A 26788-nucleotide genomic window follows, 5' to 3' on the forward strand; every position below is an offset into this window, starting at 1 on the left:
ATCACTGACCCTCAGGTAGGCCAGGGCCCCTCTTATAGAGGTCGTAGGTAGCTATAACCGCCAGAAGAGCCTTTCCTCCACCCCACGCCGCTGCCCCCAGAAAGATCTGAATCAACTCCAGGTGGCGAGCGAGAGAACGAGTCCGCCGGGCGGCAGCGGCCACCGGGCGCGGCCACCGGGCGAGGCCAGCGGAAGAGGCTCCAGGACCGGCGCGTTCCAACCGCGGAGTGGGGTGGGTGGGGCCGCAGGCAGGGCTCCCGCCCCCCTCCTCCCTCCGTCCCTTGCCTTCTAGGTCCCGGGGCGGGCGACCCACTCAGCAGACACTGCCCGAGCTGGACAATCTCCGACTGGCTCCCGGCGAAGCCTCCCAGAGGAGCCGCCCAGCGCGCGGAGCCCGGCTACTGGCGAACCCCTGAGACCTTCCCCCTCCGCGTGCGGCGGCGCAGAGCCGGAGCATCCGCGGAGCCCCGGGCGCTGCTGACCGCTGAGGGGCTGCCCCGCGCTCCGCCGCAGGGGCGGTGGCGAGATGGCCGCGCGGGTGGGCCTCCTGCTGCGCGCCCTGCTGCTGCTGCTGTGGGGCGGCCTGGACGCCCAGCTCGCGGAGCGCACAAGCCAGGAGCTGCGCAGGGAGGCGGAGGTAAGGGGTGCGTGCGGGGCGGAGTGGGTCTGCCGGAGCGAGACCCGCCAGAACTTTGCATCCAGGCCCGCAGCTGTCCCCTCCGAGCTGACGGTCGGCGTTACCCCTCCCCCTGCCCTCCGCACCCTTCGCACTTGCACACAAAGAACCTGCAGCAGCAGCCTTTTCTCCCCCGAGTCCGGGCTGGACCCGCACAAGCACGCGAGTCTGCGTGGATTTCCCCAGACGGGAGAAGGAGGGAGAGACAAGATGGGACAGACAGATGAGAGCTCGGAAAGGGGGAGCCCCTGCACCCCAGTTTGGCACAGAGCCACTGCCCCTCACCGCCCAAACCGCGGAGGCTTGGCGGCCCATCCATCGGATGCCTGCAGCCAATACTCTGCTGGTGCGGAGGCCCCTAGGCTGGTGCGGTGCCGAGGGGACCGCTGACCGGGCTGGGACGCCGGTGACAGAACTGGCTTTTCCGGGCTGGTGCTGCCCCTAACCAGCTGGGGCAAGTCAGCGCCCAAGCCCGGAGCTCGTTTCTTCGATTGTAAAATGGTGTACACTCCGGAGAGCTGCTTCTGTGGAGCCTGAAACAGTGCTCTGCGCTGCGCTTCTTAAGCGGGGGCAGGAAGGCGGCGACGAACCTTAAAGATTTCCCACTCATCTTCCTCCTTTGAACTCAACGGCTTGCTGTAGGACACATAAGGGAGAACTTTTGCCGGGTAGGAGTGGGCATGGACTTGGGACATCAACTCCCTAGATTCAGGTGATTGTAATAACACACCAGTATCATTTCTTTCTTCTCCAAAGAAGCATTTCTATCCGTGTTCTTGGCTCTTCTCAGGAATAGGACTGGGGTCTCCACTATTTGAAGGTGAAAAGAGGGTGTTAAGTTCTAAATTACTGGGTCCAGCACTCTTCCCTGAGACTCTCGCTCACCTAAGAACACAATTCCTTTTAAAAAAAAAAAAGATAATTCTTGCTCTAAAACTGCCAGTGAAGAGCTTCTCAGTGCCCTCCCACCCCCCTTCCCTAGAAGACAGGCAGGGCGACTCGGGGAAACCGAGGCGGGCCTTCGCTGAGTCACTCTTCCTCCCATCTCGCCTGCACGGCATGTCCCCGCTTCAACAAGCAGGTCCTTTCTCAAAGTCCCCTTCCAAGCACTGGTGTCTGGCTCTGCTTAAGGACAGTTTGGAATCACTTTGTTTCTCTGCATTTAGAATCTTACAACATCAAGTGCAGAAGCTTCGTGGTCCCAGGAGGAAGCTTCTGTCCACCCAGCCAAGCCAAGCCAAGAGTCCCACCCCATCTCCCCCCAGGCCCAGGTCCCAGGAGACCCGGGGCAGGAGGATGGAGACAGCATCTGTGTTGCCCATGCCCTTCAAAGCCCCAAAGGGAGAGGATGTCATGTCGGGGGCTGTGCTTGGGAAATGCAGTATCTAGCAGATTGAGTTTCTTTCAGTCTTTTTAACATAATTTGGGCAGGGAGGGGATTTTTAACTCTGACAACAAGGAATATTTTAAAAACATTAAAGTCTCTGGAAATGTGGAATGGGTGTATAGGGGCTTACTCCGTGTGGTTGGATTTCTCCATGTGTCCTTGCATGTACATACATATGTATATATGTAAATTGGGGGGGGGTGCCAGTATGTCTACAGGTGTTTCTGCATGTGGCCAATTGTAGTCTTCAATGTCGGACAGACCTGTGTGCATAGGTTTAACCTCTAGGAAGCTGTTTTCTTCTCTGTACAATGGGTGCCAAAAATGCCTATTTCAGAAGATCACAGTGTGGCTTTGTCGGCATGATGCTGGCTGGCAGCATCACCCCCAGGACGTAAAAAGCTGTCTATAAACGGAAGCTGCTCTCTGTGCCGTTGCTCGTGTCTTTATCGCTGTTGTTTGTGTCTTTACCGCTGTTTTGGAGAGTAGTAAGGCAGCTATTTTCAGCATTGGACACCAGACAGCACATGGCTGTGGCTCCTGAGATGCTGTTGTAGTTACTATGGCTACATTGCACATTTCTCTGAAACCTAGTAAAGTAAACAACCGTTTATTATGTTCAGAGACACCGCAGATCAGAAATCCAAACAGTGCGCTTTGTTTGGGGCAGCCTGTCTCGGCTCTGCAGCACCTGGAGGTGGAACCATCTGAAGGCTGTTTACTCACCCACCTGGAGGCTGGTGCTGGCTGTCAGCTGGGGGCCTATCCACAGGGTCTCCCCATGCGGCTAGTTTGGACTGCCTGAAAACAGGTGGCTGGGTCTCCAAGCTGAGTGTTCGGAGCAAGAGAAAGGGGCGGGTGGGGGCGAGAGGCAGAAGAACTGGCTCCCTCCTTAGGACCTAGAACACTAAGGAGTTGGATAACATCGCTTCTGCTGGAGCAGTCACAAAGGGGAGGGACATGGATCTCGCAATTGGTGGGAGGGACGTCGAGGTCACACCGTAAGAGGAGCCTGGAAATGGGAACTGGTGGGGCTATTCAGGGAAATCCAACCACACAGAGTAAGCCCCAAGATCACGCTGGCTCCTGGGTAGATACAAGGCCCTGACCGCCGTGCAGGGGGCCAGACCCCAGGGGGACAGAGCAGTCCCACTGAGCTCACGGACAAAGGTCAGGTTTCAGGACATAAAAGGAAAGAAAGAACACAAACAAGCAGTGCGGGCTCGTCATTTCCTTCACTTCTCCAGGCTGCAGTTGACTCCACTATAAAACGAAGGAGTTAATTTTCCTGAGAACTTTTAAGATTCTCTCTAGTGCTGACATTCTTTGGCTTTGGCGTGCTCGTACGCCTGTGCGTGCGTGTGTGTTTACATCTCATCTGCCTGTGTGTCCGTGTCTGTCCGGCTGGGCCTGTCTGGGTCCCGATGTCTCTGTGTGCATCCCTGTGCCCGGAGCCCATGGCCATATGTGTCCCCTCTGGGCACACAAAGCAATGAAGTTGAGGGCTTTCTGGAGTGGGCTTCGCCTGGGAGGAGACTGACTGCTTACAAAGCTGCATTGTGAACAAGTTCATTGTCGCCCACTTGGGAAAACCAGGGCTGCTCACGACTCGAGAGAGGAGGAAGGCCCTCCGCTTATGAGATGCAACGTTGAGAGTTAATGATGACATCAGCCGGCCCCGCGCCCATTCCCAGCTGGGCCCTCCCCTGTTCTCCGGCGACACAGATGATCCCAAGGGGTCCATCGACTGTGTTTAGCTCAGACCTTCCTTAGAGCCACGGGCAAATATTTCCAGGGCCCGCCTTCCGCTCAGCGGTCCACGTGTCCCCGCACAGCCCCTCCCGGTGTGCCGTGCTACAGGGGCTGGGGGGCTTGTTTCTCCAGGGAGACAATGGAGCTTCTGTGAGGTACCCGCCCTCCAGCCCCCAGATGCAGTGTCTGTTTCTCATCCCCAGAGCCATTCGCTAGACTTTTTGTGAGTCAGAAACTCAGAAGGCCGGGTGTGGAAGCCATTCGAGAGAAATCAGCTCAGTGACTCATGGGTACGGGGTGAATAGAACTGCGGGAGAGGCTCTGAAAGGTCCTAAAAGACCACGAGTTGGTAAGAAAGCAGTTGCCAAGCCAGCCTGAAAACCAAGAAATCTAGCGAAAAGGGCACAGTGAGAGCAGGAGCAAGGAAGAGACAGACAGGTGGACAATTCTTCCTCAACCCAACCTTGGTTAGAGCATCATTTTGTGCCTTACATTTAGTCCCACAAGCCTAGTGAAAACCAAAGGTCCCTACCGCATGGTTATTTGACATTAGAAAAAATACAAGAGTCCTGGCTGGTGTGGCTCAGTGGATTGAGCATGGGTCTGTGAACCAAAGGGTCACCAGTTTGATTCCCAGTCAGGGCACATGCCTGGGTTGTGGGCCAGGTCCCCAGTAGGGGGCGCATGAGAGGCAACCACACATCGATGCTTCTCTTCCTCTCTTTCTCCCTCCCTTCCCTTCGGTCTAAAAATAAATAAACGAAATCTTTAAAAAGAAAGAAAGAAAATGTGCAAGATAGGGAATGGAAGGAGCCTGGCCAGCTGATGTTTTCCAACATCCTTAAGAAAATAAAGGAGCAGGGGCTACGGTAAGAGGTATCTAGGTAACACCCCGACAGACCTCTGTGCCTATGAGACTAGGGACGAAGGAAAGGAAGAGTAGAGAAAGGGAATCAGAGGGAAGGCAAACCTTCGCCCAAAATAACAGAAAGTGGCCAAGTTGGTCCCACTGCCCCGAGGCCTTCGGCGGACCCCGGGGGCCAGACAGCAAAAGCTAAACGCCCTGGAATCAGAGGTTTGCTTTGTGAAGGAAGGAGTGTGCTTCGGTCTGTCGAGTACCTGTGGCTTCTCAGATGGCTGGTTTGGGCTGTGATGGGGGATGTGATCCCAGCCTCTGTTGAAAGCCAAGCCCACAGCCTTAGCAGCTTCTTCCCCTGACCTGCCCCTGGACCTGCTTGCAGAGAGGTTAGAACAAAACCAGCTGGAAGAAGCCCCAGTTCTGCCTCTTCTTTCCTGCAGGGCTGTGTCCCCAGTGAGGAGAACCACTCGGCCCCTGCTCTTTCTGTTTTAAAGCCCCTGAGTCACTTGTTTTAAAGCCCCTGAGTCACTTGTTTTAAAGCCCCTGAGTCACTTGTTTAAAGTCCCATGTCCCAAGAGTCAGACTCACACACTGGGTCTGTCACTCACTACAATCCTGCCCTCCCCTGAGACTTACTTTCCTTTCTAAAACGGGAATGGGCCAGTTCCCAGCAGGGGATGCACAAGAAGCAACCATACATTGATATTTCTCTCCCTCTCTCCTTCCCTTCCCTTCTAAAGATAAATAAATAAAATCTAAATAAAATAAAGTTAAAAAATTTAAAAAATAAAATTAAATAAAATGGGAATGACAACACCTCTCCCTTCTATATTCTTGCAAGGTGGTTGAGAAGCTCAAGGAAGCTGTTAGCCCCATAAAAGCTCTCCAATAGGGAAGAGCTCACTGTGTCCCTGACTGTCAGAAGACGTTTTTACTGATGGGACACGCAAGGCAGAAAGCTGACTGCCACCCCTTGCATCTTGTCTCAGCTCATAATGCAAAAGATGTATGAATGGTGAGCACACTCTCGGACAGTCCCTCTGAAAAGACGAAAATTCTGATGAAGCACAGCATGAGATGGAATAAATCATAGGGAAAGTGACACGGTTTCTGGTCCAGCTTGCCATTTTGCAACTGTTCAATTCCTGGTTTCATTTTTGCTGCCGCAGTTCTTTGATACCGAGGGTGTCACAGCCTCACCTGCACCTGAAACTGGGAGCTGGCCCCTCCCAGACTTCCAGCAATAAGGCTTTGTGACTGTAGAGGGGAAAATGATGTTTATAATGGGACAATTATCATCAAGCTTCCCCAAAGCATCATCTTACTGGATTTTCATGATGCTCCTATAAGAAACATAAGCTGCGTCCTTCTGCCCATTTTATACCTTGGGGGCACAGAGAGAGGCCGAGTAACCTTTTCATTGTTCACACAGGTAATCAGTGGCAGAAGCAAGGCTACAAGAATAGACAGAAGTGGAGTATATCTTACCTCTAATCCAACCCCCGCATTTTACGGAAGAGGAAACTAAGGACCAGAGAGGCACAGGGCTTGCCTAGGGACACACAGCTAGCAGCAGCCCCTGGAATACGACTCAAGATGATCAGTGTAGGCAGGGTTCTCGTCTCGCCAGGCCAGTGACTCAGAGTCCCTGACTCAGACCCAGTCCCTGACTCAGACCGAGTCCCTGGCTCAGGCCTGGATCCGTTTTGCTACACCTTATTGCTAGTCTTGCCCTGCTTGGAAACGGCTAGAATTTCCCCTTCCCTGGGGCATCAGATGGGCTGGGCCCTACACGCCCTCCCCCGACAAGTTGGGACGGATGCAGGACGAGAACCCCCAGCACCCTGATTCCACCCAGCTTTCTGGGTCCCAGGAAGAACCACTTTGGTTTTACCCAAACACCCCAGCCACTCCCCGGGCTTTTCAGAGGCGACTTCCCAAGAAAGTGGCCCCAGCCATGAGCAGGTGGGTGAGGCAGGTTGGCACCAGCCTCTGAGCCCAGGCAGGGTGAATCACCAAAGGGGAACAGCCTTGGGCTCCCCCGGAGAGGAGGGGTGGAGAACAGGAAAGAGAGAAAGCCTGGTGTTTGAACTGCAGAGCAGAGAGGAGCAGCCCGGGCACTACATCCACAAAGGGGGACGGGGGACCGGGGTGGAGCTCAGACGGGCCCTGGGAGGACACGGGGCCCCAGGAAAACTGCAGCCGGGGAGGGAAACACCTCCTCCAAGGCGGTTAGTGTCCAGCTGGGACGAGAACGAGAGCTCCAGCCTCCTTTCCTGGGACCCCTTGACCACACTTGTCCCCTGCCTGACACGCACAGTGGCATTTCTGTCACCTCTGCAGGGGTCAACTGAAACACAGCGAATGGACTCACAGAAGAGGGTTAGGGAGCAGGGGCGTCCCCACCCCACCTCCGCCTCACTGGGGACGTAGGTCCACGCACCTCGGCAGGCCTTTAGAGCACTCGGTGCTCACAGCATTAAGGGAACCCTCGTAATTAAAGTCTTTCCAATTATAGGCATATTACACACAAAATAAGTAAAAGGGTGTTCTTAAGTCCTGCTAGTCTCCATAATAACACTTCAGTGCTTTTACAGAAATACAAAATGTCAAATTCTTAACATTTCTTTTCTCATTCTTTCTGTGTCTCTTGGCTGGTGTCGTGGACACCAGCTCCCTGCTTCCTGGGAGTTCGGCTATGCCTTGCAACCCACAGGGTCCCAGAGACGAGTCGGGAGCAAGACTTGCCCTCTGATGGACCCCTGAAAACGACCTCCACCCCTGTCGCGCCCCCACCCCGCCTTGCCTGCCCAAGTACCAGGCACAGACCCAGCCAGGAAACAGGAGACGCCGCCAGTCCATTTCCCCTCCCTCCCCCCGCTCCGTCCCAGGCTTCTCAGTTCCAGAATAGCAGCCAACTCCCTGATAAGGGCTGGGTGGGCTTGTGGGGAGGGTCGCAGGGAGTGCCAGCCTGTTGGCCTGTGACCCAGTCTCCTCCAAATCGTTCACTCAGCAAAACTGCTTCTATGGAGACTTTGATTCCCTGGCTTCCCTTAAAAAGCCACTCTCTCCATCCTCACCAGGGGAAAGGAAGAGCGGGCCAGGCACCTGCCTGGGGTGAGACGATCCTGGGATAGAGCACCTGAATTGAGAACCTTATTCTAAGCTGTTCCCATCTTACAGATGAGTTGCATTCCAAAAGTCTGTTGTGGATTTTCCCTGTAAGTTAAATCAGCTAGTTTAACTGTTTATTGAGCATTTACTGCATACCAGGCACTACACTGGGTATGCATTGCGTTATTTAATCCTTCTGAGCATCCTCTGGGGGTTACCCTTGTTCCCACATTGCAGGTGAGGAAACGGAGACTCAGAAAGCTGAAGTCATTTGTCCATGGCCACCCAGCAGGGTCAAGGTTAGGAATAGATTTTGGCTTCCAAGCCCAGTGGCTATTCCATGAGGCCACACTATTTTAAGCAACAAACAGTCTTCCAGATTAAGTCACTAGAACCCCTTTAATTCATTATGCACCCCAACAGTGCACACAAGCAGAGCAGGGAAAAAAACAATGGCGCTGAAATTCTAGTAAGTTAGCACAGAAAAACAATAAAGCAGACTTGGGAAGTGTTCTGTTGTCTAGAATAAGGGCCCCGTATGGAAAGTGGCTATGTTGGGGAGAAGCCAGGGAGGTCGCTGACGGTGGATGGAAATCCAGGAGAAGGCTGGATACTTGCAGAGGCTGAGGGGCTGGTGATCCCGGCCCAGCACCTAGTTTCTCTCCAAGTTTGTGCCCTTCCTTGAGGCAGCGGCTGTGGTTGTGGGTGATTGGAGCTAAAACGTACAGCAAAGAAAAGTGAGTGAGAGAACAGATCGTTTCTGTATGGGTAACACGGCAAGGAGGGGTAAGACGGGAGGCAACGAGTGTCTGTGCGAGAATTAAGCAGCCCAGGCACCCTTAAAGAACCCATCCACAGAGCTTTATCAGTGGGAAGGGCAAGAGGGACTCACGTACATCGGTTCCCCCTCAGGGTAGGTCTGGTGACAGGTAGGGACAGCGAGGTCTCTCCACTGGCTTTCAAGAACGTGGTCACTGAGAAAGCAGCTTCCAGGTATAGGAGGGCGGGCAGTGAGTAAATGCACTGGGGGGGGGGATGTTCTTGTTATACTAATTTTCCGGGAGGATCACAGCTGGATCCACAGTCAGGGGCTAACGACCTGCGGCCTCGGGGCCGCGTGCAGCCCAGGGTGGCTGTGAATGCGGCCGACACAAAGTCGTAAATTTACTTAAAACATTATGAGATTTGTGTGTGTGTGATTAGGTGTCACAATGTATTGAATGTGTGGCCCAACACAACTCTTCTTCCCCCAGTGTGGCCCAGAGACGCCAGAAGGCCGGCCACCCCTGAAAGCTGAGAGGTTCCAGCTTGTCTGTCCCCTGAGCTCCGGGACCACACGGCCAAGCGCCACGTGCCTTCCGCTGCTTTGGTCCTACCCACACCGCCCCAACCTGCCCCTCCCCCAGGCCTCCGCCTACCGTCAGTGGCCCCATCTTCCCGGCTGACGTTTAGGAGCCATCCAGGGTTCCTCCCTTTCTTCTGCTCCCCACAATCCATCCGTCAGGAAGACGAACATAAAACTCACATTTCTGACGCCGGCGGCAGCGCACCCCTCTCTCTGACATCATCACGTGCCCGCTGCGCACGCCCCCTGCGCCCCAGCCTCCTTTCCATTCCTGAATCAGGCAGGGGCCTTCTCGGCTCAGCGTTGACTTTTGTCGCTCCCTCAGCCCGGAACCCCCTTTCTCACCTCGTTGCGTGGCTAGTTACTTCGCATTTTAAAAAGATTTTATTTATTTAGGCCCTGGCTGGTGTATCTCAGTGGATTGAGCAGGGGCTGCGAACCAAAGGGTCGCCAGTTTGATTCCCAGTCAGGGCACATGCCTGGGTTGCAGGCCAGGTCCCTAGTGGGGGCCACATGAGAGGCAACCAAACATTGATGTTTCTCACTCTCTTTCTCCCTCCCTTCCCCTCTCTCTAAAAATAGATAAACAAAATTTAAATTTTTATTTATCTATTTTTAGAGAGTGGGGAAGGGAGGAAGAAAGAGAAGAGAAACATGGATGTGAGAGGAAAAACCTCGATCAGTGGCCCCTCCTGTGGCGCTGAAATGGCAAGAGTAAACCCTGCAACCCAGGCACGTGCCCTGACCAGAATCGAACCTGCGCCCTTTGGCTTTGCAGGACAAAACCCAACCAGCGGTCAGGGCTGCTCGGCCAGTTATAAAAAACGAGGAAGATAAGTTTCAGACATATTTGAGTGACTTGCCCAAGACCATCCAGCTTGTTAGTCATTGGCAGCCTGGGGCTGAGTCCAGGTCCATCCGCCTTGGCTCTCAGACCCTGTTGGGACAAGGGGTGAGCCCAGGCATGACAGAGGCAGCACAACACTCGGAAACCAAGGGCGGGAAAGGCTGACGTTCCCCTCTCCCCCAGGCATTCCTGGAGAGGTACGGCTACCTCAGTGAGCAGGCCTCCAAGTCTCCCTCCTTGCGACTCAGCAGTGCCATCAGGTAGGATGATGGGGTATGGAGCACTGGGGACGCGGGGTGTAAGCTTGGGGCGCCTCCTCCCTCCCCCGGGGAAGGCAGCCCCCCCAGGTGGGCCCAGGGGCCCTTCTCCATTGCTTCCTCCCACCCACCACTCACCCTGCCCAATCCCAGCCCCCTCCTGTCTCCTGGGGAGCTCTGTGCCCTGACCCCCTCCACCCCCTCCCTTTGTGGTCCTTCACTCAATTCCTCCCGACAGGGAGTTCCAGTGGGTGTCCCAGCTGCCGGTCAGCGGTGTGCTGGACCCCGCCACCCTGCGCCAGATGGCACAGCCTCGCTGCGGGGTTGCGGATACCGACGGTCAGGCAGCCTGGGCCGACAGGGTCAGTGCCCTGTTCGCTGGACGCCGGGCCAAAATGCGTAGGAAACGCTTTGCAAAGCAAGGTGAGCACCGTGAAAACGCAGCGAGGATGGACTCCCCACCATCCCAAAGCCCCTTGGCCGGAACAGTGCCTCTGCCTCGGACTGGGCGTGGTCGGTAACCGCCTCCCTGGGGCCGGGGAGGAGGGCAAAGAGCGCCTCTCGGACTCGAGAGGGCATCTGTGAACACAGACATTTAAACCAGAATGACACACCTGTGCTGATGAGGTTTAACTGCACACGTGTTTTCCAGAGCGAGCCCCATCGAGTCCACTCAACTCCTGGTCAACATTTCCCTTTATATTTTACCGGAGTTATTTGCATCAGAATCGGTGCTTTTTCCTAAGACTTATGCAACAAAGATGTGATTCCTCGAACAGTTCTATTTTGTCCATTGCACCTTTTTTATAGCTTTATTGAAATGCAATTCGCATACCATACCATTTACCCACTGAAAGCGCACAATCCAGGGCTTGTAGTGTGTTTGCAGAATTGTGCAACCATTCCCCACAATCCAATTCCAGAACATTTTCATCACCGCAAACAGAAACCCCAGGCCAATTAGCGGTCACTCCCCGACCTCCCCTCCCCCCAGCTCCTAGTAACTGTTAATCTACTGTTTGTCTCGACAGATATGTCTGTTCTGAATATTTCATCACAACACATTTTACACACTGAGCTTCCTGCTCTGATGATTTCATTTTGTTTCTTCCCTTCTCTTCCTCTTCCTCTTTTTTTGGCCACATTCAATCTTCCAACGTCAAATGTTACTGATCTAAGATTTATAAAGCTTTTATTCTTGTCAGTTCTTCATCAACAAATTTTGCAGAGCATGATTTTAACACCTTGATTGTGTTTACTAATTCTGATTTTCTCTAGTCAATTTTTGCAATTTCCAAGATCTCCAACAAAATGGGGCTCTTTAGTCAGCTTTTCATCTATAATTCATGTTACCACCAGCCTTTTTGGACTGCTGCCTCCTTGAATTTGCGTTAACTGCCTCTACGGACGATATCCAGGACAGAAGGCACGTTGCTTTTGTTTCTTAGCTAACCCGAAAGAAAGGTGTGGGCATTTCCCCCCAGCTGGGGGAGAAGGGCCCCTTGCAGGTGTTTGCGAATCCAGTGGGACTGTGCCTGTGCTCCCAGCCACTCTGGGTCACCAGGATTGACCGCTGTGCTCTGGGCAGCCGAGCAGGAAGCCCAGCAGGAGCCCCGGAGGCACCTGCAGAGCAGGGACAGCCACATCCCTGGAGCCGGGGCTCCGGGTTCAGCCGCGTGCTGGTCTCTGCTCTGTTTCCTCATCTGAGACACAGGCCGGCTCACACTGCGCAGGAGAGCTGAGCCCTGGTAACCAGTGGGGCGGGGGGGCTTGTGAGGATGCACGGGAAAACTGGGTGGTCCCAGACGCATCTCAGCACCTCCGACACCTCCAGGCTAGAGTTCACGGAGAATTGGGACCATGCCTCCCGGGCATTTACGGCACCACCTGAGCACCCAGGATGCCTCCTCCTGGTAACATCTCATCTTCTCCTGCCCCAAGGAAGAGTGTGATGGTTTCTCCATCACTGTCCGCTTTGAAGCATCCCTTTTAGATGGAGGTTTGGGCTTCACCCCACCAGCTTGGCCCCATGTGCCCGTCTGATACTGACCGCTGGTCCAGACAGCGGTGGCTGGTGGCCAGGTCAGAGAGAGAATTTCCTTGCTGGTCACAATGTGACCCACGGCAGCCTCCCTTCTCTCCCTCCTGGGTGGGAAAATATTTCCTAGAAGGAAGTTGTGCGTTTGGCAGGCGCCGAGCACTTCCCGTGCCTGAGGAGAGAAAATGGAATAATAACGCGAACACTTACTGAGCATCTACCACGTGCCAGGCACAGTTGTAAGTGGGTTAACTCGTCTGCTCCCGTAGGGGGCAGCGCTGTGAGAGAGCTGCCAGGTTTATCCTCACTACAGACGGGCAGACGGACGGGTAGCCTTCCCAGGGCCGAAGGGCCTCCTTGTGTTGGGAGGATTAAGTGGGGGTCCAGCTGTGGAAACCCCCAGAATACGGGCAGGTGCTTACAAAATGACAGGCATCTCTACGTCCAAGACTTTCCATTATGCGGCGAGTGCTGTGCGGACGAAGCCAGCCTCCGCCAGGCCAGGGCTGCCAGACAAAACGCAGAACCCCCAGGTGAAGTCAACTTCAGGTCAACGCCAAGTAATTGGTTTGTTTTTGCGAACTTATACTTAAAAAAATTACTTGTCGTTGGTCTGAAATTCAAATTGAACCAGACATTCTGTAGTCTTATTTGCTCAATCTGGCAACCCCATTCCAAAGGCTGGCTGCTCTCTGCCTGCGCCTGCAGGGCTGATTTTCAATCCCCCCACCCGTCACAGAGCTGGGGTGGGGCGTTCAGGGCTGGAAAAGAAAAAAGGGAATGGCTACTTACTGAGCGGCCCGTGCAGGCAGCTGCGGTGGCTGTTTCATTTCTACCATGAGATAAGTCTCATCAGCCCCACTTTGCAAATAGAGACAGTAAGGCTTGGAGGGGTTCCATCATTTGTTAGGTCAGGTTGTAAGTACAGGCCCTGAGATTCGCACCCTGCTCTTTCCCAGGGTAGCAGTCGCCTGCTGGGAGCCAGGGCCCCAGCCCAGGTCCTCCCCATGCAAGGAATCTAGCTCTCCTGCCTTTTTTCTTTCCTCTTCCCTTTTGGGTTTTAGATTGAGGGGGTGGGGTGCTGGTGCTGCAGTGGCCTGAGGGTCGCCGTGGAAACCAGCCCTGCTCAGCCAGGAGACTGGAATAGGGCCTGCTGTGGCCAGCCTGCTCCAGGGACCCAAATCTGGAAGAAGACAGGGGACGGGGCTCAGGCTACTGGCCCTGCGGTTCCTTCCTGGCAGGCAAAACAACAACCTACCGCCCTGCTCCTGTCCCAAGGAAAATCTGTCATTTTCTCTCAATTCCTGTTCCTAGTTGTCCTCCTTATCCCCGCCCCTGCCCCGCACCCTGCAGGGGCCTCAACCCACACACAGATTCACAGAGGATTTTTATCCTGTGGGCTGTCACCTTCACAGGCCACCTGGGACTAGAGGATTGCCCTCCCTCCCTGTCCCCGCCCTAGGGGTGAGGGGCACTCCTCACTGCAAAGAGGCTGCAGGAGCTGCCTCACAGTTTTCTGGAAGCTGGAAAGTTGGGGGTGGGGAGAGGGAGTCTGGCGTTGGTCACCCACAGCAGGGTCTGGAGGGGTCGGGCACCAGCAGAGTCCAGGGAGACTCACACGCACTAGGAGTGTCCGTGGCGGCGCCTCTGGACGCCAGGCCTCTCCTCCCTTAGAATGTTTCACTCTTCGCTCCCTGAGGGCTGGTCACCGGCTGGGAGGGGTTGGGCGGCTGCCAGGCCAAACGGCTCGGGAGGCAGCATTGCCTTGAATGGAGCTTGGCTCAGGGGTGAGAGAAGGAACGTTCCCCTCCCCCACTCACATGGGGGACGGGAAGAGGGAAAGGGTGCCCAGCTCCTCCGTCCCCTAGACCCACTCTCCCGCCCAGAGAAGGTTAGCTCTTGCACAGCCCCCGCTCTGACCCACAGGAGCCTTGTTCAGGCAAATGTACGAGCCGTGAGTCTTAGCAATTATGCCTGCGATGTGCATGGTATAGAGAAAAGTGCAGTGAATTAAGTTGCAGGGCTGGTGGGGGTGGGGGCCTCTTGCTCAGTCTGTGGCCCTGGGGACACGTCTTCCCTGGTCTCATATCCCCTGAATAGTGGAGAAGTGTAATAAGGAAGTGGCTGAACTTCCGTGACGTCACTCCTCTTCCACGGTCCAGGCAAGGGCTTCCCTGGGACAAAGGGCGGGAGGCCCGACCCTTCAGGGCCCCGCCAAGCGGGCGGGGGCTGTGCCCACCGGCCTGGTCTAGGACATTCAGGCCTGTCCTGCCCACTCGTCACCCATGCCCCAGGGATGTGGTCCATTCTGGAAACTGAGGCCCCAAAAGCATGACTCTTGTGTGATCCTGAGCCCAGAAGTCCTGCCTCCAAGCTGTGAGTCTCCCTCTTGGGGTCACAGCCTCAGTCCCTGAACCTGCAGGGCTCAGGAACATCCTTCGGGAAACTTGGAAGTCGGGCCTTCTAAGCACCCTGGTCCTGGGAGAGCGGGCGGACCGGAGCTGGGCCCGGACCAGCTGACCTGGGGCTCAGGCAACGGGCCTGAGTCTCAGGCCTCAGGGAGCAGTTGCAGTTCTGGTCAAAGGACTAGAAACACTTAACTAAGGGGAGCTGGAAAAATTTCTCTGGGTCATGGGCCGAACACACCCTTTGTTCTTACTTGTTTTCACCTCCCAGCTCGGGAGTCCCTGAGGAAGTGAGGGGGAGGGCGAGGGGTCAGGGAGGGCCCTGGCATAAATGGGTCTTGTGGTCACTGGCCCAGGCACTAGAGAGGGAGGCAGAGGGAGGGTGGGAGGGTGGAGAGCAGGAAGGGGGCGGTGGCAGGGCTGTGACCCTGGTGGCCCCACCTCTCCTCCACCCTGACACAGTGGGCAGGGGCTGCGGGAGGTGAACAGGGCTTTCCAGGCTGAGCCCAGGCTGTGGGGAAGGAGAGGCGGGACCAGAGTGCCCTTCAGGTTGGGGACTTTCCTAGGCAGAGGCTGCTTCTCCCCCATCATGCACTGGAGGCTGACGAAGCTTGGCCAAGGTCCTAAGGAACCTCCTTAGGCCAACCCAGTAGACTGGGGACTGTCCGGGACAAGGGTAGCCCGATCTGTCTGAGAGCAGTGTCTCTCTGGCCAGATGAGGGGCTCCCCGGGGCAAGGGCTGCATCTTCTCCAAGAGATCAGGGGCTCCCTGCAGGGGGGCCCGCCTCCCTGCCATATGTGCTCCGGGATCAGCCCCGGGTTCTGATGGGGCCCCTTGACGGCAGGCAGCAAGTGGTACAAGCAGCACCTCTCCTACCGCCTGGTGAACTGGCCGCAGCACCTGCCGGAGCCGGCGGTCCGAGGGGCTGTGCGCGCCGCCTTCCAGGTGTGGAGCAATGTCTCGGCGCTGGAGTTCTGGGAAGCCCCGGCCACCGGCCCCGCCGACATCCGCCTCACCTTCTTCCAAGGGGACCACAACGACGGGCTGAGCAACGCCTTCGATGGCCCAGGTGCTGACAGAGCCTCTCCCCCGCGTGGCAGGAGGGGACCCCAACCAGGAGAGGCAGTGCATGGGGGGCGGCGGGGGCATTTGCTCTCCCTGTGGCCCTGGCCAAGCCGCACTCCCTGCAGTCTCCTCGTCTGTCAGGTGGGAACAGTGGCCCTTGCCCCGTCACATGGTGCTGTATGGCTGTCAGGTCAGACAAGGTTCTGCAGGGAAAGTGCTTTGCAAACTCAGAAGAGTATTATCTACCCTGGAGAATCTTCTGAGGTCCCGCCGTCCGTCCCCTGCCTCCAGACAAGCCCGTGCCTCCCTTGTTCTTCAGGAGTGGACGTTCCCCAGACCAAGGTCTTAAAAACATCCCAACCCATCGCTACCCTACTCTGCCCTTCCCCAATCCACTGTCACTGTCTCGACAAGAGGCATCCGATCCGCTACCTGCCACAGAGGCACTTCCCATGCCCATAGCCCACCTGGTTCTCCTGTTTGCCTCCAACCTGAAGGCTCCTGGGTTTTTTCATTTAAACTGCCGTCCTCCCATTCTGCCCAACAATGGCCTTCAGTAGGTTAACCGGCTGTAGGTTATCTATGCCCCCCCCACTCCTCCGCGCTAAGGAGTGTGGAAACCCGGTCCGACCTCTCTTGGTGGGGACTTACGCCCTTGTGTGGCCTGGGAACTTGGGCCCCCCCGCCCCCCAAGCTCTCCTGCTTTCCATCAAACCCACTCAGAGCAAAGCCACTTCCAGGCCGGGACCAGGGTGGGGCTGGCAGAAATCGGGGCTTTTTGAGAATCCATACATAGAACACACACAGGCTTGCATGTAACTCGGTTCGCCCCGTGGCATCTCCCTGAGATCTTTACACCCGTCCCCAGGGGGAGGCTGGTAGCTGAGACGGCACCGGACTGGGAGTCAGGTCTCTGATGTGGGGCAGGCGCCTTGCCTGTTGGAATTCAATAAAAAACCTGCCGGTCTGTCCGTCCGGGTCACTGTGAGGATAACATCTCTCCAAACTGTTCGAAGCACATTCAGAATGGGAGGCGAGTATTCCTCCCGCACAGGGCCGGCTCTCTACTCCCCACAGGTTCTCCTTCACCTTTTCTTTCTCCTCACCCAAAGATATGTTTTTTAAAAAACTGATTTCATAGAGATAGGGAGGGAGGAAGAGAGACAGAAACATCGGTCAGTAGCCTTTTGTACACACCCCACCTGGGCATCCTAGGTTTGTGCCCCAACCAGGGATCAAAACCGCAATCTGCTGGTGCACAGGACCAACTGAGCCACCTGGCCAGGGCCATGGGGCTGTCCTTTAATGTTAGCCTCCTCCTGACCTGTGTCGGTCCCAGTTGGCCTGGCCCCCTTGGAGGCAACACTCACTGGCAGGAGCTTCAACAGGCCTCTGGGCCAACATCATCACAGTGCAGCTTGCTGCCCCTGCCGCTGCCCCCGCCCCTGCGCAAAGCGGGCTGCGAGGGTGGGCCCTGAAAACTGCATGACTGATGAGCTCCATCGGGGGCACCAGCCCAACCCCCTCCCCATGTGGAGGCAGAGAGCCACAGAGGGGCCGTGGCCCAGGGAAGGCAAGAATATGTATACGTTTCATGAAAGAAACTGTTCACACACACACACACATGCCCAGCGCCCAGATGAACAAACATTACTGACACCCCAGATGGTCCCATCATGCGGTATTTTGGGGTAACCGCTGTGCCCACTCCTAGATCTTTGAGAAATTAATTCCTATGGAGCACTTCTCATGTATTTATTATTTGCTAGAAACTAAATATTTGAAACACACACAGATACACATGTCCCTTTTTAATCCTCGGGAAAAACCCTGTGAGGAAGAACCTCATTATCATCACTGCTACTTTCAGATCAGGCAAATGAGGCACAGAGGGGCTAAGACACTTGCCCAAGGTCGCTCAGCTAGTAAATGGTAAAACCAGGACTGGAACCCAGGCAGTTTGACCCCATGCTGTGTATGCACCACGCTGCCTCTTCACCTCTGTACCTCACAACCTAGTCATGTGTTCACTGCTCCACACTTCAGCTTCTGCCAGACTTAATGAGGAGGGAAATTATGCAGCAGAAAACAGCCCCCACACCCCATGGGCGATGGGAGCCTGGGGGCGTCGTGGGTGGTGGCTCCCCTGACTCTCCGCGCCGCCTGCAGGGGGCGCCCTAGCGCACGCCTTTCTGCCCCGCCGGGGCGAAGCTCATTTCGACCAAGAGGAGCACTGGTCCCTGAGCCGCCACCGCGGGCGCAACCTGTTCGTGGTGCTGGCGCACGAAATCGGCCACACGCTCGGCCTGGCCCACTCGCCCGCGCCGCGCGCGCTCATGGCGCCCTACTACAAGAGGCTGGGCCGCGACGCGCTGCTCAGCTGGGACGACGTGCTGGCGGTGCAGAGCCTGTACGGTGAGCCCCGGCGGTGCCCGCCGTTGTCCCGCCCCCGCCTCCAACCCCCACCCCGCCCCCATCCCCGACTCTTGCTTGCAGTGCTTGGGTACCCGCTCCTCCAATTGGATCCCCCATCCTCGGCTCAGCAATCTGGCCGCCCCCGTCACGGGTCCTTCCAAATTTGCAGGCTCCATCGAAATCTGAGAAATTTAGAGTTACCTCGAGCTCCTGCGTCGCCTCCACTGTTGACCCCATCAACCCCAACGAATTCCTCTGCACGGTCCTTTGCATTCCAGTTCGTGATTCCTGCAACCCCCGCCCCGCTACCCAACTCCGCGGTTCTCACGGCCCTGTCTCACCACCCAGACCCAATCCTCACTCCTACCTCTTCCCCCACCCGAGGCCCCTGGACCCTCACTCCTGCTCACGCTGTGCTTTCTGTCTCGTCCCAACCTTCCCGCAAGCTTGGGCCTCTGCCTGGTGGTGGACTCAGAAAGATCTCCCCCATAAGGAACTGGCCAGCTCTGCGGCCCAGGGACCTGCCCGGCCCCAGCGCCTGGGGCTGTTTCCCTCCGCCTGCCATTGCTGATTAGCAGTTGCTTTTGGGCAAAGCATTTCCCTCTGAGAAAGTTTTACCTTCCGAGAAAATGGATGATAATTAAGGCCTTGCTAACCTCTCACAAGCTCGTTGTACTGCCGTGAGTATGAACATGCCTCGTGGCCTGGGAAACCTACACAAACGCGGTAACAGCCGCCGCCGCACCGCGTGGTGCCGTGTATAGTGCGCTCCCAGGCACAACGCACATGCGCGTTTTGGGCCCAACCTTTCAGGGAAAAATATCTTTTAATTTTTTAAATCCAAGCATTTATTTATATTTAAAACCAAAACTGACGATCATATTCCAGGGTATTATTTTGCATACGGATATCATTATTGCTTTCTAGAGTTCCACTTTTAATGCATAGAATAAGAGAATTAAAAACATTTATACCGCCCTGGTTGGTGAAGCTCAGTGGATTGAGCGCAGGCTGAGAACCAAATGGTCACTGTTTCGCTTCCCAGTCAGGGCACATGCCTGAGTTGCGGGCCAGGTCCCCAGTATTGGGCATGTGAGAGGCAACCACACATTGATGTTTCTCTCCTTCTCTAAAAATGAATAAATAAATCTAAAAAACATTTATATTGATACGAAATTAGTACTACCCATGTATAGTGTGCGTCCTTATTTTTCCCTAAAAAATTTGGGCAAAAAAGTGCCCATTATACACAGTAAAATATGGGTATTTCATGAGTGTCTACCAGGGGCCAGGCCCTTCACATACAGCATACCCATGAGGCGAGGGTCTTTGTGTCCACAGACGGGGAGAATGGAGGTGAGAAAGGTTCGGTAACTGTCTGAGGTCAAGCAGCTTGGAAGTTGCAGACCAGGATTCAGGAGCTGGTGCCAAATTCTGAGCTTATTGTACTCTGCCTCACTGTCGTAAGTGTAGTGATGTGATTATTTTAAGTGCTGTAATCAACAGAGCTTGGGCCGCTGAACTCTGCCTTCACGCTGCCTGCTTTGTCCAGGACTCAGGGGAGAGAATTCACTGCACTTCCCTGTCCCAAACCCTTGCCTGGTCCCCACTCCAATTTCATCTCAGCTGGCGCCTCTTTCCCAGACTGTTTGATAGGAGAGAAGGCTTCTGAATCTAGTGCTATGGTGAACATAAACGAAGACAGTTGGTAACCCCCAACCCCCGCTCTCCTTCCCCGCCCCTCATATCAGAGAAGGATGAGAGGAACCAAGGAGGGGTTTCCTTGAGCCCTGGATACATGCCCCGGGACACGGGGCATTCTTTCCCTCTTCTCCTGACCCATGCAGGGAAGCCCCAGGGGGGCTCTGTGACTACCCAGCTTCCAGGAAAGCTGTTCACTGACTTTGAGGCCTGGAACCCCCACATACCCCAGGGAAGGCACCCGGAAACCCAAGTTCCTAAATATTGCCACTCTTCCTTCGATGCCATTACTGTAGGTAAGTGGTTCCACCCACGCCTTACTTCCTTCTTCCCTCCTCGCCCCACATCTCCAAGGGTCTGCAGAGCTGGAGTTCAATGTGGGGAGGGTATAAATTGTAAAATTCAGAAATCCCAAGCCACAAGGCTTCTGCAAGGTAGCAAGCCCACGCCAGGCAAAACCCCTGCTTTCTCCTGCACAATTTCCCTTCTGCCCCAGCTGCGTACGTGGCGCCCTCTCTGGTCAGTTTGGGAAACTGCGTTCTAGGGATGTACCTTTCCTGGAAGAAAGGCAGGAGGGGGAGGGTCATGGCTCAACTCCCTCTCGTCTCTCTGGGCAGATGAGCAACAGAGACTGTACATCTTTCAAGGGAGCCACTTCTGGGTGGTGGCAGCTGATGGCAATGCCTCAGAGCCCCACCCACTGCAGGAAAGGTGGGCCGGGCTGCCCCCCAACATCGAGGCCGCTGCAGTGTCGTTGGAGAGTGGAGACTTCTACTTCTTCAAAGGTACCGGCCCCAGGGCGGATGAGAAAGCGGAGACCAGAGAGGAAAGGTTGCCGCCCAAGCCAAAAGGTGGGGGGTAGGGGGCCTCTCAATTCCAATCTGAGCCTGTGACTTGGAAGATGCTACCAGGAGGTTCCTTTTGTGGTGGATTGAGGAGGGGGGTATCAGGGTTGTCCTAGAGAGAGAGGGTGGGAGGGTTTCAGGGAAGACTCTAGAAGGAAGCCAAGGGCTACTCCTGAGCTCTGCGACTCAGCAGAGAGTGGTACCTTCCTTGGAATTCTGGCTCTGCAAGGTCCGGCATGTCCCTTAGCTCTCGGAGCCTGACATTCTCCAATGGGGAAAACAATCCTTCAGGTTTTGGGGAATAAGGATGAAAAGAGCACAATGCCTGAACAGTGTGCACTCAATTCAGTAAACAGTGTTCATTCATTCAACAAACATCGAATGCCTTCCATGCCCTAGACACAGTGGTGGTGTTGGGATACATTAGTGAACCACACAAAGCTCCCTGTCCTCCTAAGACTGTTAGTAGTAATGTCAGTGAGGGAAGCCTGTGGCCTTCCCTGGAGTCCAGTCCTTACCCAGGGAGGGGGCAGACATGTTCCTTCAGCACTGCCTGCCCTCTGCTGGCACCTGCTGGAAGTCCAGGCCACAACAGTCCATCCCCTACTCTCCAGTATTCGCATGTAACTAAATATTAGCATAGTAATTAAATATTAGCATGATCCATTTTACCGCCAATACTAACCGCCTTGGGCTCCAGCACGAGAAGGAGTAGGGAAATGGGGGGACAGAGGGGGGCGAGGACCAAAGGCTAAGAGCTGCCAGCTCACCCTGGCTCTCCCAATGCCTTACAGGGAGTCGATGCTGGAGGTTCCGGGGCTCCGAGCCAGTGTGGGGGTCCCCGCAGCCGTGCCGCACGGGGGGCCTGCCCCGTCACCCCGACGCAGCCCTCTTCTTTCCTCCTCTGAGCCGCCTGGTCCTCTTCAAGGGCGCCCGCTACTATGTGCTGGCCCGAGGGGGGCTGCAGGTGGAGCCCTACTACCCTCGAGGCCTGCAGGACTGGGGTGGCGTCCCCGAAGAGGTCAGCGGTGCCCTGCCCCAGCCAGACGGCTCCGTCATCTTCTTCAGAGATGACCGCTACTGGCACCTGGACCAGAACAAACTACGGGTGACCGCCTCGGGCCGCTGGGCGGCAGAGCTGCCCTGGATGGGCTGCTGGCACGTCAACTCGGGGGGCGCCCTGTTCTGAAGGCACACCCACCTCTCCGAGAACGGTGGGTGCTCCCGTGGCCGACGTGGGCTCCCTGCCCTGGGGGCAGAAGCTGCTTTGGAAGCCTCAGTACCTCCCTGCCGAAGACCCAGCAGAGACGTTTGTCTGCATTTGTGCCTGGAGAATGTGGCATCGTCTCGGTGCTGTCCCCACCCCAGGGTCCATCCCAGGAGAAGCCAAAATGGGTCCCAGACTCCACGGCTGTTTCTCCAAAGACTCTTTCCTCCCCAGGCCTTGGGGATCTGCCTTTTTCTGCGAAGGGCGCAGTTCCTGTATGAGAGGTGGCGGCACTGGGCAACCAGGGAGGACGCAAGTGTCGGCTGAGGGGTCGGGGCCACTCTGCAAGGCTGTCGCCTTCCCTTCGGGACCTTCTGGCTCAATTCTTGGAGAATCCTATTGTATTTAACCAGAGGCCCCACCCCAGGAAGCCTGGATGGGTTGGGTGTGAGGGTTTCCCACCTCAAAGGCCCTGAGGAGGGTCAGGACCCAGAGCCAGAGGGAGGTGGCTGCTGTGCTGCTGGGCCCCAGTTTTTTGCAGGAGCCTGGAATAAAGAGGTGTCTCCAGCTGGTGACACCAGCCTTCCTTGGAATAATTTCCAGTGAGAGCAGGTGGGCATGGATGCTGGGGAGGCAGAGGCCATGTTCTTCCCACCAAGCAAGGACTTGCAGGCTGTGTGTGTGGGGTGGGGAGGGGTTCTGATGGGAAGAGGGGGCCTGCCTCTCTTCAAAAACTAAAGGTCCTTGCCCTGCACCGCCCGCCTCCCCCGGGGCCCCCAGCCCTCAGGCCAGACGGAGAACCACGTTTGGCAGGGAGAGGACAGGGGCCTCTCTGGAGGTCTGCACTGCTGCTGGCGCTGCGGACTCTGCAGGCGGGGAAGGCCTTGTGCGCACAGTCGCCCCATTCTCCAGGCCGCACACGCCGCATTCCAGGGGCTCCTGCCGGCTGCCCAAGAATAGCTGGGATTCCTGGAGGAGGCACCAGCTCCCGGCGCCGCGGTGCCTTCAGCCTCAGCCAGTGTCAGCGTTTTAGCATCAGGTTCTCGGGTCCTCCACCTCCCACTCCCCTGCCCACCCCGCCACACATGCCGGTGTCTCATTTGCGTGCTCAGTGACCTCAGCCAGGGAACGGGGAGAATGGTTTGGCAAGGTTCGGCCCTCAGCTCCCCACGGGCATTCCTGGCCCTGTGCCTTCACTTTTAATTTTATTTCTCTGCACAGTGGGGACCATGGCCTTTGCCTGCCCTTGGATGCCAGTGCTTTGCGCCGCCCTGTCCTGGGGGAGGCGGAGGGAGGAGGCTCGCCGCGTGCCCTGTTCTCTGGCTTGAACCCCTACAGAGGGCAAGGAGGGTCAACTTCACCCCCCCCAGCCGCCTCGCCCCCACCTCAAGGCACTGACACTTCGCTTACAGCTTTATTGGATGATCTGAGTGGAAGGAGCAGGTTTCTCAGAGGGGTGAGAGAACCCGAGGTTATTTTCTCCAGGCATGCTTCTGCCGCCAGAAGGACCTGAAATACCCAAGAGATGAATGTGAGGCTGTGCCAGGGGACGCGAGTCAGGTGGGCAATAGGCCCTGGACGCTGCCAGGGGACCGGAGCCCCCAGGAGCTCTACGGGAGGAATGGAGCTCCAGGTGACGTTGGGTCCCGCCATTGGCCACATAGAAGGTGGGTCAGCTTGTGTAAGAGGGGGCGTTCCCGGAGAGCGGCTCTGACAGGGGGCAGCGCTGGGCTGTGCTGGAGAGCGCTCGGCGTCAGGGGACAGGACAGGAGGAAGTTTCAGGGAGTCGGATCCGGAGAAAATGAAGGGCACAAAGGCATTGAGCAGGGGCAGTCCGGGGTCCCTGGCCGCCCTACGCCCGCGCCTTACCCAGATCCGAGTGCTCCAGAAGGCAGTGCGCTATGTAGGCCGGGTTGCTGTGCAGGTTCCCGCATTTCTTGCAAAAAAGGATCTCGCAGAGCTCACAGCCCCCGCCGCGCGGTGGCCGCCGCCTGGTCTGCAGCGCGCACACCTCCTCCGGGAGGCTCCGCCTTCTGCGAACAGGGACCCCGACGCTCAGTGCGCCGCGCAGTCCCCTCGGGTCCAGCGGCTTGGAGGGGCGCGCCCTCCCTCACCTGTCGGCCTGCGCGCTCAGGCCGCCCAGCAGCGCCAAGGGGAGGAGCCAGCCCCAGAAGCCGAGGTCCGCGCTTCGCAGCAGCGCCACCTGCTGGGTGCTGGACTCCTGGCGCAGCGGGCAGTAGGACACCGAGCCCTGCTCGCGGCCCTCGCCGCCCTCCGCCTCCTGGCCCTCGGCCTCGCTCTCCGCAGTGCTCTCCTGCGACGGCCTCCCCTCGTCTTCCTCCTCCGATCTTTCCTCCGCTGCCTCCTCCTCCCTGACCCCGGTCTCCTCCAGTTCCTTCTTCCACAAGGGGGTCTTCACGCCTGCGGGCGGGCGGGCGGAGAGGTCAGTGCGGGCTGACTGCCCCTGGGTACCCTGACTGTGACCCACAACCCGACTCCCCTCGCCCCCCACTCCCTCCCCGCAAAGCCAGGCACCTAAAGGCTGGGCCTGCGGGAGGCAGTCCACAGGAGGCAGCAATGAGGGGCGACCCTGGAACAGAGGGAACCCCCCCTTCCTTCTGATTGGCTGCCGCAGGCACTAATTCCTGTGTAGCGTGTCAATAAACATTAAGGGCACTGGTTGGAATCTTAATACACAGCGGTTTATATTTTGTTTTCTAGATGGGACTTCCTTCTTCACAGTGGGTCTGGCCTTAAGGAAGCCCAGCATCACCTGTGGCAGGGTGGGTGGACAGGTGGGCCCAAAGCACCTCCCTAGGGCTGGAAAAAGGCACCTTCCGTGGGCAGAATAATCAGAAAAAGACTCCCCTGTGGGCAGACCAATTAGGAAGAGGCGTCTCTTCCTCCTTCCAGGTTTGAGCCCAGTTGCCAGGCAGGTTTCAGCCACCGCTGACCCCTCTAGCTGGTGTCTTTGTTCATGGCACAACTCCCCTGCTCCGAGGGGTAGCCCCTGCAGACAGGAAGTTCCTGGGCCCCCATAGAAAGTAAACTGCCTCACTGGGAGAGGGCCACCCCCCCGAAAGACACCGGCCCTCGTGCATCTGGGGAGCTGGCCTCATGGTGACAAGAAGGGGAGGAGGACAGAGAAGGCACATCCCCTGGGGTTCACCCAAAAAAGGTCCAGAAAGATCACCACGGACCCTGCCCAACCTAAAGACGGTGGAGACAAAGGGGAATGGCAATGAAATTAGTGTTCCAGCTCACAGGTACCAGCTCAGGCACCAGCCACATGCAGTCGCCACCCTAACCTCTTTCACGCATTGTGTTCCCTCATCTTCACACCCCTCGGGCAAGTGACGGATGAGGTGGGTCACAGCAGGGCCTCTGAATTTCATCCGAGACTTTGGGACACCTTTCAGGACAAGTTACTCCCAAGACTCTGCCAGTTCTTGGTGTTGCTCAAGTTGGAGAACCGGGGCCCACTCTGCTTTTATTTAGGCAAACACATCGAGGAGCCTTCTGGCTGTGAGAGGCCACACCTAGCGCGCAGCCAGAGAGGGGTGCTGGGCACTTTTCAGGAGGCGGGTAATGGGAAAGAAAGGTTGGGACTTTGGGTGCTGGGCTATGGAGTTGGGACTTCGGCAGCCTCTGAGGTCACTGGGGGACTCAGCCAAGGGCCCGGAGCTGAACTCGGGTGTCTGGGCTCCACCGCCGCCTCTATTTCATGCCCGCCCTACGGCGCTCAGGCAACCCCGAGGCTGCATGGCCCTTCGGCAGCGGGAAGCCACCGAGCGTTCTGATGCGGGGACACACTCAGAGCTGTGTTTTAGGACGCTCCCTCTGGCAGAGGGAGACCCACTTAGGAGTTACAGTGGGTCCAGGGTGGAGAAGACAAAAGCCTGAACAGCAGGAGGGCAAGACAAGGGAGCAGATATCGAGACATTCTGGAAAGACCCAGGAGAGGGTTTATACATGGAAGGGTATCACGGAAAAAGGCTGACTTCCACTCTGGGGGTGAGCTGGAGTGTCCACCCACCGTCAGGGCCCCCTCACCGTGCTTATCCATCCTTCCCAAGGTCGTGCCGCCCTCTCCTCCTGACCAGAGCCCCGGGGAAGAGGGAGCAGCCAGAACCCTCAGAACCTGGTCTGGTCTCTAGGGCCTCTGTCGGGATCACAAGGGGCGGGGCTAGAACCTCACCTGCCCCTAGGGTTCCACTCAGACCCTTTCTAGAACCTCCCAAAGCACTCAAAATCCAGGTGTCCCCTACCTTCCCTTGAGAAGAGGCATTCAAAGAGAATAGAGGGTGGCTTTGGCCCCCAGTAGGCAGGGCTCGCACCCCAGCTGCAGCCCATACATATGAGAGGTGTCTGCACTTCAGCGTGTTCACAGTTGCCCTTCACAGTTGCGAAAACTAAGGCTCGGAGAGGCTAGGTAGCATGTGAACGTCACAGAGGGGTTTAGCCAAGCGTCCAGGCCGAACTCCTGTCTTTAGACTTCATCACAGTGTCTAGCTCATTCCCACCCTACAGTGATCTTTAAACACCAAGGGCCACAGCACCCCTGGCCCTGCTTTCCCTCCCCCCAGTCCCCAGGAGCCCCACCGAGCTCAACTCCACCTCTACTCCTGCTCCAGGGCGGGCTCTGCAGGGCCGCCCTTGCCTGCCAGGAAGGGCTGACAGGGAGTGTTTGTAGCAGCCGCCTCCGTCTCCAAGGAGAGGAGAGGAGGGCAGAGTGGAGAGGCTCCGCTGCCCCCTGCCTGGCTGTCGGGGGTGGAAGGTGGCCAGAGCGACCTGTCCAGCCCAGAGGGGGATAAGAGCGTTCTCACCTCCATCGTCCCAGCAGGTGGAGAAGGGTCTGAGGTCATTGAGGGCCA

General features: G+C 56.6%; 2 protein-coding genes across 4 annotated transcripts; one reads left to right on the forward strand and one right to left on the reverse strand.

Annotated features, from left to right (window-relative positions):
• MMP28 (matrix metallopeptidase 28) lies at positions 1 to 23699 on the forward strand. 3 transcript variants are annotated; one of them, XM_053661320.1, is made up of 9 exons: positions 1 to 15; positions 293 to 637; positions 10164 to 10240; positions 10476 to 10660; positions 15526 to 15750; positions 17916 to 18161; positions 20009 to 20158; positions 20480 to 20647; positions 21502 to 23699. In XM_053661320.1, exons 2-9 carry the CDS (start codon positions 527 to 529, stop codon positions 21894 to 21896), a joined length of 1557 nt encoding a protein of 518 aa, XP_053517295.1. In that variant the 5' UTR covers positions 1 to 15; positions 293 to 526; the 3' UTR covers positions 21897 to 23699. The 3 variants fall into 3 exon arrangements, with proteins under 3 accessions (XP_053517295.1, XP_037023192.2, XP_053517296.1); XM_037167297.2 differs by lacking the exon at positions 1 to 15 and having other exon boundaries at positions 198 to 637; XM_053661321.1 differs by lacking the exons at positions 1 to 15; positions 20009 to 20158 and having other exon boundaries at positions 198 to 637.
• Positions 23692 to 26746, reverse strand: CUNH17orf50 (chromosome unknown C17orf50 homolog). The gene is made up of 3 exons (XM_053661299.1): positions 26741 to 26746; positions 24029 to 24504; positions 23692 to 23947 (listed from the first exon to the last, which is right to left on the reverse strand). The coding sequence occupies exons 1-3, from the start codon at positions 26744 to 26746 to the stop codon at positions 23767 to 23769; spliced, it is 663 nt and encodes a 220-aa protein (XP_053517274.1). The 3' UTR covers positions 23692 to 23766.
• Positions 26747 to 26788: the final 42 nt, after the last annotated feature.

The sequence above is a fragment of the Artibeus jamaicensis genome, unplaced genomic scaffold (genome assembly GCF_021234435.1).
Source record: "Artibeus jamaicensis isolate MK-2021 breed Jamaican fruit bat unplaced genomic scaffold, CSHL_Jam_final contig_2259, whole genome shotgun sequence".
Classification (NCBI taxonomy): domain Eukaryota; kingdom Metazoa; phylum Chordata; class Mammalia; order Chiroptera; family Phyllostomidae; genus Artibeus; species Artibeus jamaicensis.